Source organism: Mixophyes fleayi, chromosome 2, assembly GCF_038048845.1.
Source record: "Mixophyes fleayi isolate aMixFle1 chromosome 2, aMixFle1.hap1, whole genome shotgun sequence".
Lineage (NCBI taxonomy): Eukaryota > Metazoa > Chordata > Amphibia > Anura > Limnodynastidae > Mixophyes > Mixophyes fleayi.
The window spans coordinates 326,352,816-326,366,510 of NC_134403.1; the positions used below are offsets into that span (position 1 = coordinate 326,352,816).

Sequence of the window (13,695 nt, forward strand, 5' to 3'; positions counted from 1 at the left end):
GCCTAATATATCCCACCTCTGTTTTTTCCTTTTAGGATAACCCCACCCTTTCATGCACCTGTTATAGCCTATAAATTGATTTGAGCAACTACCAGTTCTTTATTTGTCTGAGAGGCATGTTGGTGTCAGTAGCTGAGGGAGAGTACTGACATTGGATTGCTATTTGGAGGTCTCTGTGGTACCTCTTTGGTAAGTTAGCTCTCAATTTAAAAACACATATGTATGGCCCAAATATATGGGACTCTCATTGTTTAGAGTAGGACCACCCTATTAGCAAAAGCACCGTGGAGTGGTGGATGGCTTCAACATACATTTGCAAATGTGTGCAACTGAGACTTTTGCATTTTTATCTACAGCAGAAATAGCAGATCTGTTGCTGGCTATAGCAGTGTGCTGGGGGAATTTGTCTCTGTTTTTTCCTTTTAGAATAACCCCACCCTTTCATGCACCTGTTATAGCCTATAAATTGATTTGAGCAATTACCAGTTCTTTATATATCCCACCTCTTGACAGGTGCCATTAAATGAGAATGTTATTCACTTCACCTGTTAGTGGTTTTAATATTGTGGCTGAATTTTTATTTTTATTATTTAGGGAATGGTAGCAATTATTCACCCTCTGCTTTTTTTTTTTTTTTTTTTTTGGTAACGTGCACCAAAAATAACGTCAGGATGGACTAATTTAGTAATACTTCCCCAACCCACTAGACAACGGAAACTCCTCCATCTTTAGGACATGGTCCTGATGGCATCCAATACAGGGTAACAAGCAGAGACCAGGGTTATGATATCACTTGCCCTGCCCCATGTATCAATGAACCAATCCACAATGTGTATCTCTGCCAACCTGCAAGTGACTGTGAAAGATAGCATGACAGACATATTTCCATATGTATAAACACATAAATGTCAAACAGTTAATTGCTCTTTAAACAGTTTTATTATCTAAAGTATGACTTATTTATTGCCTGGAGAGGTTTGGGTTTTTATTTTGTTTTTTTCACTGCTTGCATAAAGTTTTTGGACCCTAATTTTAACACTTCCCATCTCTATTTATCCTCAGTACTACATTTCAAGGTCTAAATACTGTCAACAAGTGTTTCACACATAAAATATTAGCTTTTTTTTATTGAAATTAATTAAGTAGAAAGACCAAAAAACATCCAAAACAAGAACACAACACTAAGTATTTACTGAACACAAACTGTTGTGTGTGGGAAAAAGTTGTCTTTTCTAACAAGTTTTAACATCTGATGTAGAAGATCCTGCTGTTACTTTGGGGAAGTGCTCATGTGGTCACTGTATGGTGCAAACAAAGAAAGGAAGGAAGGTATCAATGTGTATCTAATATGGGGTAAATATAACATGGCAACTAGTACATTCATCACCCAGGCATTTGAAATTATTAAGTCCTATACATATTGTATAAAGGTTTTTACTACCACTTTTATTCCCATGAATGATAGTGCAGGAGTCATTTGCATGACTATTGGAAATATCCATCATATTCTTAAAACAATGTTACAGGAATCTGCTCTGCAAATGATTCTTAGCAATTTACAATAGCATGAATAGTTGGCGATATATTCTACAGGTTTCAATAGGGCATCACACTTAGACTGGTAATGTGTTTTGTATATCTATAAGAACCACAAAGGACCAAGAAACTGCAGTGTGCGGCCCCATTTCTTTTTACCTCAGCACAATCTGAGGCATCATATGCAGGAGGGTAATAGTAACTCCATGTACTACAACCCAGTATCTTGGGGTGCGTAATCCAAAACAGGGAATGGTCTCTTTATTCAGTGTCCATATCCTAAACTGAACATCCATATGGTTGAAAGTATTTCCGTAATGGTTGATTATTGTCCAGCATCCACAGTAAGTGGGGCATTCTGAGTCACACAATCATTTCCCAATGGTGTTGTTCTGCGGCTGCTGCTCTGTCAGGGCATGCTGGAGTCTCACTCGTTTGCGAGAGTAGTGCTGCCAATGTAAGATTTGCTGCTCATCGATAAACTTGGCACACTGGGCATTTACCAACTCCTTGCGGAAGTGTTCATATTGCAATAACTCCAGCATATGCAAACACTGTGGGTATCTGGAGGAAGACAAAATGGCACAACAATGGGTGGCAGAATCTGCATTGGAGTGCTCAAAACTATCAAGTTAGTTATTCATATCAAACAACAGTTCTAACAGAAGTCAGAGATTAATTCCCTTTTAGACACATACTCACAACAATAAAAAGAAGTTCAAGAAAAAAAAAATGTATTCCCAAATCATTCTCCCCATAAGCGAAGGTCACTGATACCACCATCCTCCAGATTCAGTTTGTCACTGGTTCATCCCTTCAGTTAATAATTAACAACCCTGGAGAGAGAAAGACCTCTCTATCTGGCTAACCATAGGAGACACAACAGCAGGTTTGAGCATTTCATGACACCATGGTTCTAACTTGGGGAGAGGGTGGTCTAGCGGAGAATATTTTTTTGAACTACCACCTACATTTTATTACCTATCAATCCCATCGCCAGAACCCTGCAGGCTGCACCATGCTTAGGTTATTCCTGGGGCTGCGAGAAGAACCATGGAATCCATGGTAATGCCTCTCTATGAAGCAACCACTGGTGTGATAGGCAAGTGCATTATTGTTTCAGCTGAGCCTAATGCTTTAAGCTCATACACTCCCACTATCTGAAAATGATGATGAAGTTGCCCACAGCATGTGGACACAGTTGTCTTAAGAAATTCCTGAAGTCACCCATTCCTTCTAAATGGAACCAGTGTGCAGACACTATATTATTTGTAGTTTATTTCATTGAGTTAGACCCAGAACAAAATGTTGATTACATTTAAATATGTTTTACTTGGGTAAGACCTGAAAATGTCTTCTCCTCATGTAACTACGGTACTCCATTTTGGATTTGGTATCCACACATTTGGTCTTTAACGGTGAATGCAGCAGTTGTGTTCTTCCTCTCACTATTTGTATATGTTTGCAGATTAAAACGTAGCATTTTTATGTTTATAATTAAACTTATTTTAAAAAGAAGGTCATGCTATTTTAGGAATAAACATCCCTATAGTGTAGGTATTATCTATGACTGGATTTACATCTCTCTGGTTAGTAAATTACAGTGTCAATGTATCACTTCTATTCTACACTGGTTATATACAAATGTTTAGAACAGCTAATGTCATGAATTTCCATTTCATTGGCACTTCAGGGGGCAAGATGCTAAGCTCACTGCTCTTTAGGGCACTAAAGTAACTAGAATTGTATAAAATTAATAAACAAACATCTAATAGGGAACCCAACCAAAGTCATAATGGGATTTAAATAGATTATTTTTTTTACATCCCCTCATAATAGGAATGTCTACTGACTAATATCTCCCTGGAGTGTGTGTTCTTAAAAAATATATAAAAAAAAAACATTAAACATCTGTATTATGCGTTGTGTGTTGTTTGAGTGGACATAGCAAGTCAACATTTATGACAATTTGTGTCCAGAAGAGAGAGTGTGTGTGTGTGTGAGTTACGTGTCCATAACTGGGCATTTCAAATATCAGAAACGATGGAAACAACCATCACTGAACACAGATACACTAAGTACTGTTAAAGACAATTCTTATACTTACTTTAAATATTTTGCATACTCAGGATCTTTCCAATAAAGCAAATATTTCAGATAGTTCACAAACGACTTATCCTTGAAAAATCCCCTCTGTGCTAGGACTAGAGATGGAAAAAACAATTGTGTAATACAGTAAACAGTAGATGGTGTCTGTATAACACTGGTAGACAACTGAAAAAAAGTATTTTTCACAGCAATAGATGCTATAACATCTTATTATTATCCTTTATTTATACGGCGCCACAAGATTTCCGCAGCGCCGTACAGAATACAAACAGCTGACCAGAGGAAAACAGAACAAAACAATAAACTAATAATACGAGGACTCCAAAAGCTCCAAGCATAGCTGGTACAGTGAAGGTGGAGCACAAGAATAGGTACAGAGACAGGAGGGAAGAGGGCCCTGCTCGTAAGAGCTTACATCCTAGATATTTTTTTTATTATTTTCAGGACACAGAAACAGAACAATTATATCATAATCATTAAATTTAGTCTCAAATTATTTCATCACCATGGGCATCACATTACCCCAATTACATGTCCATGGTGTTATAACAATGCAACACTGAGGGGTAAATTCATCAATAGGAGAAATACCCTAGATCCGGCAAAACTGGGGTTGTCACCTGATTTAGGGATTTTCGCCCCATTTATCCAAGCACCCTGGCCGGCGGAGACCATAATGCAAAGCATGGGGAAGCCTATTTATCATGACCATCAAAGGTACATGTTAACACTTAAGCCAGGGAACAAAAGAAGAACATTTTATCGGGAGCCTGGAAGCCCAAGTCGAGGATTCCAGTGTACAAGCGTGAGCTGGCTCCCGCGTGCACAGATTGGCAACAGACTGACCTAGGGACTGCTAAGACTCCTCTTACCGTTGCCGGCCAGTGTCGCTGGCTCAGCTGCCCTTCTGAAATGTATTGAATTGCAAGATGGAAGATTTTAGACCCCTAATTTGTAACCAATGGTGTTGACCTTAAGAGATTTCATCATCTCTTAACATGTTCGGTTAAAAGTTTCATTTACATCTAATAGAAAATATATTGTATATATTGGAAACTTCAATTGGTCAAAATGCACAAGACAAACATTTTGTCCTTCTTAAAGAGATTGGGTATAATAGATTTCGTCTGAGATATAGGTATGTTTTTAAACTTTGTGATCATTATGATTATAATAAGTATTGTCTTTGTCCAACTGGTGTTACGAAGATACAATCCTGTTTGTAAAACCATTGTTGGTACAAGTTTCTTGTTGGGTTTGAGTGGAAGTGTGCGTTACTATTTTTACAGTACAATATAGGTTTCAACAACGATCTAGATTTGCTATATTCTGGGACTGGAGTTGTCCCATATTTTGTTTCATGTTTTTGTACATTTGTATTAAACCAACATTTACTAGCATCTTGCAGATAACCTGTCACTGAATACTGGAAAAAAAAAATATTGCTTAAAAGGGGTTTTCCACTTTAAAAATAATTAAACACCTTCCCTTTCCAATAATAGTACTTTGGTGGGGGTCTTTCCTCTGGGTCCCACACTATTTGCTGTACTTTGCATTATGACACTTGCATAGGAGGTATGTCTATTAAATAACTCACCTTTATTTATTGGTATTACAAATTTAATGTTTGTCCCCTTCATTATACTCCCCATTTGCACGAATACATCACTGTAGTCTTGTTTTCCAGTGGTCGAAGGCATGGAGCAAATAAATTTCTGTCACTTGTTTCAACATATCTGCCATTTTCTTCTTTACAGCATCAACTGACTCAAAATGTGCCCCTTTAACCACGGATTTAACTTTTGGGAAAAGATAATAGCAAGGTGCTAAATTGGGCGAATATGGAGACTGTTCAAGCGTAGTAATGCGGTCAAAAACTGCTTCACAGAAAGTGCTGTGTGAGCAGGCGCATTGTCCTGGTGAAAATAGAAACCATTTTTACACAGTTGCAGTTGTTTCTTTCCGACTCTCAGCTTTTGCAAAATGTCCTTATAATAATGCTGATTAACTGTTATGCCTTCTGGAACCCATTCTTCCAAAATTACACCATTGATATTGAAAAAAACAATGAGCATTGCTTTGAATGCTGTCTTGCTTTGACAAGCTTTTTTCATTCTTGGTGATGACGGTGTTTTCCAGTGCATTGTCTGTGTTTTGGTTTCAGGATAGTACTGGAAGATCCAGGTCTCATCACAAGTGATTACTGTATGAAACAGGTTTGGATCTGTGTCAAGTTGCTGCAGAATGTCAACACAACATTCCTTGCGACGTTCTTTTTGCTCTGGTGTGAGAACCCTTGGGACCATCTTTGCAAAACTTTCGTCATGTTAAGATCCTCCAGCAAAATTTTCCATACGGTGTCTGTCAATGTTCACGGATTCAGCCATCATTCGAACACTGAGTCGGTGGTCTTTTCGAACAATCTGACTGATTTTTTTCTACATTTTCTTCGGTTCTTTAAGTGCAAGGTCATCCAGGGCATTCATTATCTTTGTCATTCTCACGTCCTTCGCTAAATCTTTTGTGCCACTCAAACACACACACACGAGACAGGCAGTCATTCCTATACGCCGTAGTAAGCATTTGAAAACATTCTGTTGGTGTTTTGTGCAATTTTACAAAAAATTTCAAATTGACACATTGTTCAACTTTTAAACTTAGCATTTTTTGCGGCACTCTTCAGAAAATACAACCAAACTAAATGGCGACTCACAATCAACTGAACGTCAGAGTATTGAAGCTTGTCATGCAGATTCAAGGTTACTACGTATGCAGATATAACCGGTTCTGACTGCTTTGTTTACTAGGTGGAATCATAGTCTCGTCTATTTAATAGACATACCTCGTATAGCCAAAACCTCTACCATTCATGTTCGGCTCCGTCTGTCCAAAACAGCAGCTTTAAGGCTGTTAATTAGAACCACTGTGATGAAACTCTCCTGCTGCATTAGCCATTAAGCATCGAAAGTGACCAGTAGAGGTTCTGGCTGTATGCAAGTGCTAAAGCACTGCTAAATACAGCCTCTCATGTCCAATGGGAAGAATCACCACTAAAGTACCAATATAGAGAGGGCATTTAGCAAAAATGATTTTTAGAGTGCAAGACCACATTCTAATTTGTATAGCTTTCCTGTTATGTGTCTCTTCTACTTTTGATCATTTTTTTTTATGGTAATAACGTTCTATGAAGTAGGTGTTTTATGGCGTAATCAACAGACTCAATTGTGAACACCCTCAAGGTGCCAGCCAAAACAAGTCTATCGTTCTTATAATAGAAGTTCAATCTGAATATATAATACTTATCAAAGGGCTTAATGATATATCCACTCATTATATTTCAGCACATGCACACACTTTGTGTAAAACAAAGGCACTTTTATTTTACAGGCTAACATGCCTTCAGAAAGTGTAAATATAATCCAGCACAATTGCATCCATCTTTACTTTGGCTATATGACTATGTAATGCCACTACAGAAAGACAATTACCTGCCCAGCTGCACGTAAATTAAAAGTAAAATACAAAAAAAGGTAGAAATTAAAAACTAGAGAAAAGACTTCATAATTCTCAAATTTATAACACACAACCTGCCACTGCAGTGAACATAATGATTAGGGATACTTACAGTTAAGGTAATTGGGATTTGCCAAACATTGAACAAATTCTAACTCCAGCTGGAATCTAAGCCGTGCTTGATCATCTGCAAAAAATAAATAAATGTAAAAAAAGACATTTTTAATTTATTTTGTTTGAAATTTGATGCCACATTGCTTTATTCTCAGATAATGAATATATATTGCTTTAGTCTATTGATAAGAACACATGTGATTTTTATGTTAGGAATCTACTTTATTTTGATAGTGGTGCTTTTGTGCAAACCCCTAATCACAAAAGGTTTATGTTTTGTTGTAACAGATGGGGCTTTTCTTAGTACAATTTTAAAGTAAAATACACTAACAAAATACATTGCAAATGGCCAATACCAGGAATACACTTCCACAATGTTTCAGATAGGTCCTGTCATGCAATGACTGCAATTACATAGATTGCCTCATATAGCACTGACGTTTCTTCAACAGCCCCCACAAGTCTGGAAACCTCTCTGACCCCCACCAGATCACTGGGCCCTGCGAGCTTCTCCAACAAGCACAAATGGGAGACAACTGCTGATATTCTTGAGCCTCCAGGTTGAACTATTATTTAACAAACTGCTTTATTTCCGCAACTGTTCTTTATCTACAGCTATAGGCAAAGGTCCTATACAGGGTTCAGGTCCATGTTATGTCAGAAGCACAATACACAGAGTGATGGTCCCGGTAACACGTGTTTCCCATTCTGTGTATTTATTACACGTACCTGGCTCAACCGAGCTGGTCGCCATATCTGCACTCACACAACGACTGGATAAACATAAACCCACCAACACCACTGGAAACCGGAAGTGATATGAACCAGAAGTTTCCAGACCATTACCGAAACCGGAAGTAATGTAAGTGTGGGCGGAAGTATGTGCGTGTAATCCAAGCCTCTTTCTGGATCTGCAGCGCATGAATTTTAATTGTTAATTTAATGTAAATCAGATGTGTATGCATAATGTATGCAGGGATCTTGTTTTCTTAAAAAAAAAAAAGCCATGTTATCAAGTTTCTACTTACATGAATTATTTTCTAAACTCTGTCAGGGGAAAATTTATCAAGCTGTGGGGTCAAAAAAGTGGAGATGTTGCCTATAGCAACTAATCAGGCTCTAGGTATCATTTTGTAGAATGTACTAAATAAATAACTAGAATCTGATTGGTTGTTATATTATAGCCAAAATCTCCACTTTTCAAACCCGCAGTTTGATAAATTTACCCCATGTTGTATACTACACACACAGCTTCCAAATAAACCCCCAATTAGATTAGTTGATATTTATTAATGCAGACTAAACTGCTTGTTAGTGTATTACATTGTTGTAAAAGTTGTGTGCCTGTGATCATTCTGACAGTTTTACAAGGAACTCTAGTTCTTGGTGAATTGATAAGCTGCATTCTCATATTAGGTCAGGCCACAAGATGGCAGGCTTTCATGTGAAGGTCTCTGAATGATGTCATTTGAATTTTTAGATAAAGGTGCCAGTTTGTCAAACCTGCATAAGATAGATTGGTGGTATGTAATTTATAAATACAGTCAGTAAAGTGTTTCCTGGCAGCAAAATATCAGTTAACTGTCCTAAGGTAAACATTCTCTGTTTAGTGACCCACATCTCCCTACACCTTTTTCCTTACAGGCTCTTGCTGTTAACTATATAGTTGATCTCTTCAATTGACTCTCAAAGGTATGTATATTTGGCTCTTAAATTTGAAATAGAAGTCACTCTGTAAGTTATTATACATTTCAGTGGATTGTAGCACTTGTAGTTGTGATTTATGATATTTTATGTCCAGACGTATATTGAGAGATTTACGCATGACAAATTCCCTCTTTGGCTGTTTGAAATGTCATATCCCCATGGCATTAAAGTGAAGACTAATTAGTATATACAGCCCTATGCTTTGGAACTTCCATGTGCCTTTATGGACTTCTCTGACAATCTTTCATTTAAAAATATTTATTTTACTAAAATGCAGATTCCTGCTACAGTGAGAATTGATATCCCAATGAAAAGAGCTTGTGTCTTGTGTCAATTAGAGATGATGCAGGTGGTGCTATCCTAAGAGAGAATACTTAAATTCATAACTTGAAGAGAAGGAGACAGTTTATTGTAATAGGGACACTCACTAACCAACAATAACATTTTATTTTTCTTTATTAAAACCAGAAATTCTATATTTCCTTAATTAAAATAATATTTCAACTACCACATATTGAGATCAGTAGAAGATAAAATATTAAAATATAGCAAGAGCCAGTGAAAAGTATGAAGAATGTAGAGTGTATTCAAAATATTGTTTTTCAACAATAAAAAGACTCCTTGGATGAAACGCCTAATATTCCTTAATATCTTCCGTACTTTGCAACATTACACCATGTCTTTAGGGATATCTTTTAATCTGTAATCATTATTCAAATCCCAATGTCCCAAGGTATTAATCAGAATTGTACTTATCAGCATTTATAATAAGCGCATATAAGAGATAGAGCTGAGGAGTCTTGAAATGTTAATTTTGTGAGGATGATACTAGATTGGGACTTTATTAAAGAAAGAAGCTATTTACCTATATGCTGAATAATGCTTAAAATGATATCTTTAAAACTGACGGTGAAAGCGGGAGTTATTATCATTATTTGAATCGGTGTCTTAGATTAGCTAGAGGGTTTATAACTGAGCTTATTAACCCTCAGCTTTGAAACTTACAGCCTCGACCAGTTTAGCTTTTAGAGCGTGATTATGAACATCCCACTCTGGTAATGAGACAGATATCTATTTGGGAGATTATTGAGATATTTATTAAAACAACATATGATGCTTCCAACTGTTACAGATTTTACATACCATGTAAACTACTCTGCTGAGCAGTAATAGAATTATTGCAAGTAATTTATTAATGGTCTAAACTGTAGCAGTGAAGTATATGGTATTACTAATCAATTGTGCGCAGAGTTGATATCCCATCAGACACGATTTTAGCCATTTATAGCAAGCGAAAGTGTCACGGCAGTCACATCTAAATATGGTGGTATTCTGATGAGCGGTGTTGAGCCTAATTTGTCCCAGCATTTCATTTTGGGAGGTACAATAAGGCAAACTTCATGTCTAAAGGAAGGCCTTGTTTTCTGTCTCTAAAATACTGTGTAACGTATCATGGTAGTTTCATATTGAAATAAAATCAGTGAATAAAATGCTTTCTAATATATTATCAGTCAATAAGAAGCTTCATTGGCCTCAACATGTGGATAAATGTTACTTAGATGTTACTTTCTCGTTAATATATAGAGTGAGTTGACGCTCAAAAAATAGTCCTGCAAATATTAATTAGAAATATACAGTTTTCTCACTATGAAAGTATATTTGCCTGTTTCCTAGTGCAGCCTGTAATAAGTGCACCACTTACCTGTCTCAACCAAGCCTAGAATCTCCCTGCACTAGCAGCCCTTTTCACCTGTGACAAGCTTGGTAGGTACTAAGGGGTCAGTGTATCGAGGCAAATATGGAAGAAAGTGCCGTGCATTTCCATTATTTCCTCCATAAATGGGTGGCCTTCACCAGGGCGGCGTGTCTGGAGGAGGAGTCATTACGGAGCAAGGGACTTATGCATGTTAATGAGATCAGTCATTATTATGCAGCTTGTGTAACGTTCTTCCCTCTGTCACACCTGAGATGGCAAGGATCAGCTCTGCTCTGTTTTTAAGCAGAGTTACATCATATATAATAATTACATATGGCACTGTTCTGCTCCAAAAGTACCATATCTAGGTAGTATATATAGTAGAGATGCTCACTGACCCCCGTGAAGTGGTTTTGGTTTTGGATCTGGATTAGCTTTGTGTTTTGGTTTTGGTTTTGGCAAAACCGCTCTCATGTGTTTTGGTTTTGGATCTATATTTTTTTAGAAAAACTACTAAAATATACTAAAATCACATAATTTGGTTCTTTTTTTGAACCTACATTATTATTAACCTCAATAACACTAATTTCAAGTCATTTGCAGTCAATTTTGACCACCTCACAGGTCACAATATTATTTTCATACACTCTCAAACAAAGATTGCAGCAGTTCTTGCCAGTGATATGAAAAAGGCCATTGTCATGCCTGGGTATAAGAAAAAATCCACATCTTATGTGTGAAATTATTTTTACACAAATCCTGACAAAAGTTGTCTAGCCATTTGTAGCGTTTGTAAAGCCAAACTCAGTAGAGGTAGGGACCTTAACCATCTAGGATCCTCATCCATGTTACGCCATTTGAATCAAGTTCATGGAAAGCTTTTGGGAAAATCAGAAACTTATGTTAAAAAAAATAACAACAAGCAGTCCAGCATCAGTTACCTCCCTTCTCTCATCTAGATCCAACACCTAAATCATCAATATGCTCACAAGTGATGGGAGTTAGTCCTGCATCCAAGTTGCTAAGGCTAGATGACTCCTCCACTAACCATGATTTCTCTGAAGAATTATTGAGCATTAGTCCCGCTGCTGCTGGGGGTGGATCTTTAACCCAGAAGAAGACTACTAGTTGTTTACAACAACTGACTGTTAAACATTTTTTTGCTGGAGGAAGAAAGTAAGAAAGCTGTCATCCAGTCGCAAAGCAGATCACAGACGCCATGGGGACTATGCTAGTATTAGATCTGCGTCCAGTATCCACTATTAATGCAGCTGGTGTTAGACAATTACTTGAGGTCTTGTGTCCCCGTTACCAACTTCAAACACAACACCATTTTACTAGAAAAGCTATTCCTCAACCCTAACAGAGGACTAGTAAAATGTAATTATTGGGCTACAAAATGCCATTCTGTACACTTAACCACAGATATGGGGACAAGCGGAACTGGACAAACTAAAGATTATATGACTGTGACAGTCCACTAGGTCAGTGATTCACCTTCACCAGCAGGAACAGCAGCAACATGTACCCAAGTACGTCACATTTTTCTGAGGTAGGCTACTCTGTGTATCATCTGCTTCACTAAGTGGCATATTATTGTTATTATATATATATTAGGGGTGTGCATCGGCCACTTTTGGTGTTTTGGGTTTTGGGTTCTGATATGTTTTGCCAAAACACCCCACGAAAGGTTTTGGTTCTGATTTTGGGTTTTGGGTTCTGATTTTTTTTTAAAAAAGCATAAAAAGTGCTAAAATCCATATTTTGGTTTTTTTTTCACTCCTACGCTATTATTAACCTCAATAACATTCATTTCCACTAATTTCCAGTCTATTCTGAACACCTCACACCTCACAATATTGTTTTTAGTCCAAAAGGTTGTACCGAGGTAGCTGGATGTCTAAGCTAAGCGACACAAGTGGGCGGCACAAACACGTGGTCCATCTAGGAGTGGCACTGCAGTGGCAGACAGGATGGCAGTTTGCAAGAGTTTGCTAGAGGTGCAAGATGGAATTGTCCTTGGGCCCTCGCACCCACCCTGATGTTGTTGAAATAGGACATTCGCACTTTAACAAACCAATCAGGAACAGTGAACGTAGTTTAATCTCTGGTACTAATATTTCTGGACTGCAGGAACAGTGAACGTAGTTTAATCTCTGGTACTAATATTTCTGGACTGCAGCAACAGTGAACGTAGTTTGAAATTGCAGTACCTATTTTTTGGTACAGCAGCAACAGTGAACGTATTTTTATATATTGCAGTACTAATATTTCTTGACTGCAGGAACAGTGAACCTATTCATATATTGCAGTAGAAATTTTTATAGACTTTTTTTAAAGTTTTTTTATATATTTTTTAAATTATTTTTGTATTTTTTTTTTATAATTTTTTTTTACTTTTTAATAATTTTTAAATAACAATGGCCTTAGCAGAACAGAGCACAGGACACAGCACCACTGGACTCAGCAGGACAGAGCACAGGACACGGCACCACTGGACTCAGCAGGACAGAGCACTGGACAAAGCACCACTGGACTCAGCAGGACAGAGCACTGGACAAAGCACCACTGGACTCAGCAGGACAGAGCACTGGACAAAGCACCACTAAACTGATCAGCAGGACAGAGCACAGGATCTCCCAAGTAACCACTGAAAATAAGCAGGACAGGGGCTCCCAAACCACACCTCCCTCTTCAGTGATCGCAGGCAGAATGAAGATGGCGGCCGCGAGCGGGTAATTTATGACATCCGAGTCTCGCAAGATCCGATGCGAGACTTGGATGTCATAGCCTCGTTTTGGATTCATTTCGCGGCCGGAAATACCCGGATCCCGTCGGATCCGCACTGTTCGGGTGGGCTCGGATTAGCGAAATCCGAGCCCGCTCATCTTTAATATATATAAATATATATAAATATATATATATATATATATATATATATATATATATTATTAGTGTCCATAGTGTTATCGGGGATAAGGTCACCTCTAAAAAAGAGATGTGTTTGCAAAGAGCATCTA

General features: G+C 37.6%; 1 protein-coding gene across 1 annotated transcript; it reads right to left on the minus strand.

The window, feature by feature from the left end:
* Positions 1-1,098: 1,098 nt before the first annotated feature.
* Positions 1,099-8,081, minus strand: MED31 (mediator complex subunit 31). The gene is made up of 4 exons (XM_075196785.1): positions 8,002-8,081; positions 7,271-7,345; positions 3,644-3,740; positions 1,099-2,100 (listed from the first exon to the last, which is right to left on the minus strand). The coding sequence occupies exons 1-4, from the start codon at positions 8,024-8,026 to the stop codon at positions 1,908-1,910; spliced, it is 390 nt and encodes a 129-aa protein (XP_075052886.1). The 5' UTR covers positions 8,027-8,081; the 3' UTR covers positions 1,099-1,907.
* Between the last annotated feature and the right edge of the window lie 5,614 nt (positions 8,082-13,695).

Bases quoted from the DNA above. Each gene is read 5' to 3' on its own strand.
- MED31 (XM_075196785.1), bottom strand. From the start codon at position 8,026: ATGGCGACCAGCTCGGTTGAGCCAG. The intron at 3,741-7,270 runs GTAAGTATCCCT...TTCCATCTCTAG, and splicing joins AAATCCCAATTACCTTAACT to TCCTAGCACAGAGGGGATTT. The intron at 2,101-3,643 runs GTAAGTATAAGA...GTCTTCCTCCAG, and splicing joins GAGTATGCAAAATATTTAAA to ATACCCACAGTGTTTGCATA.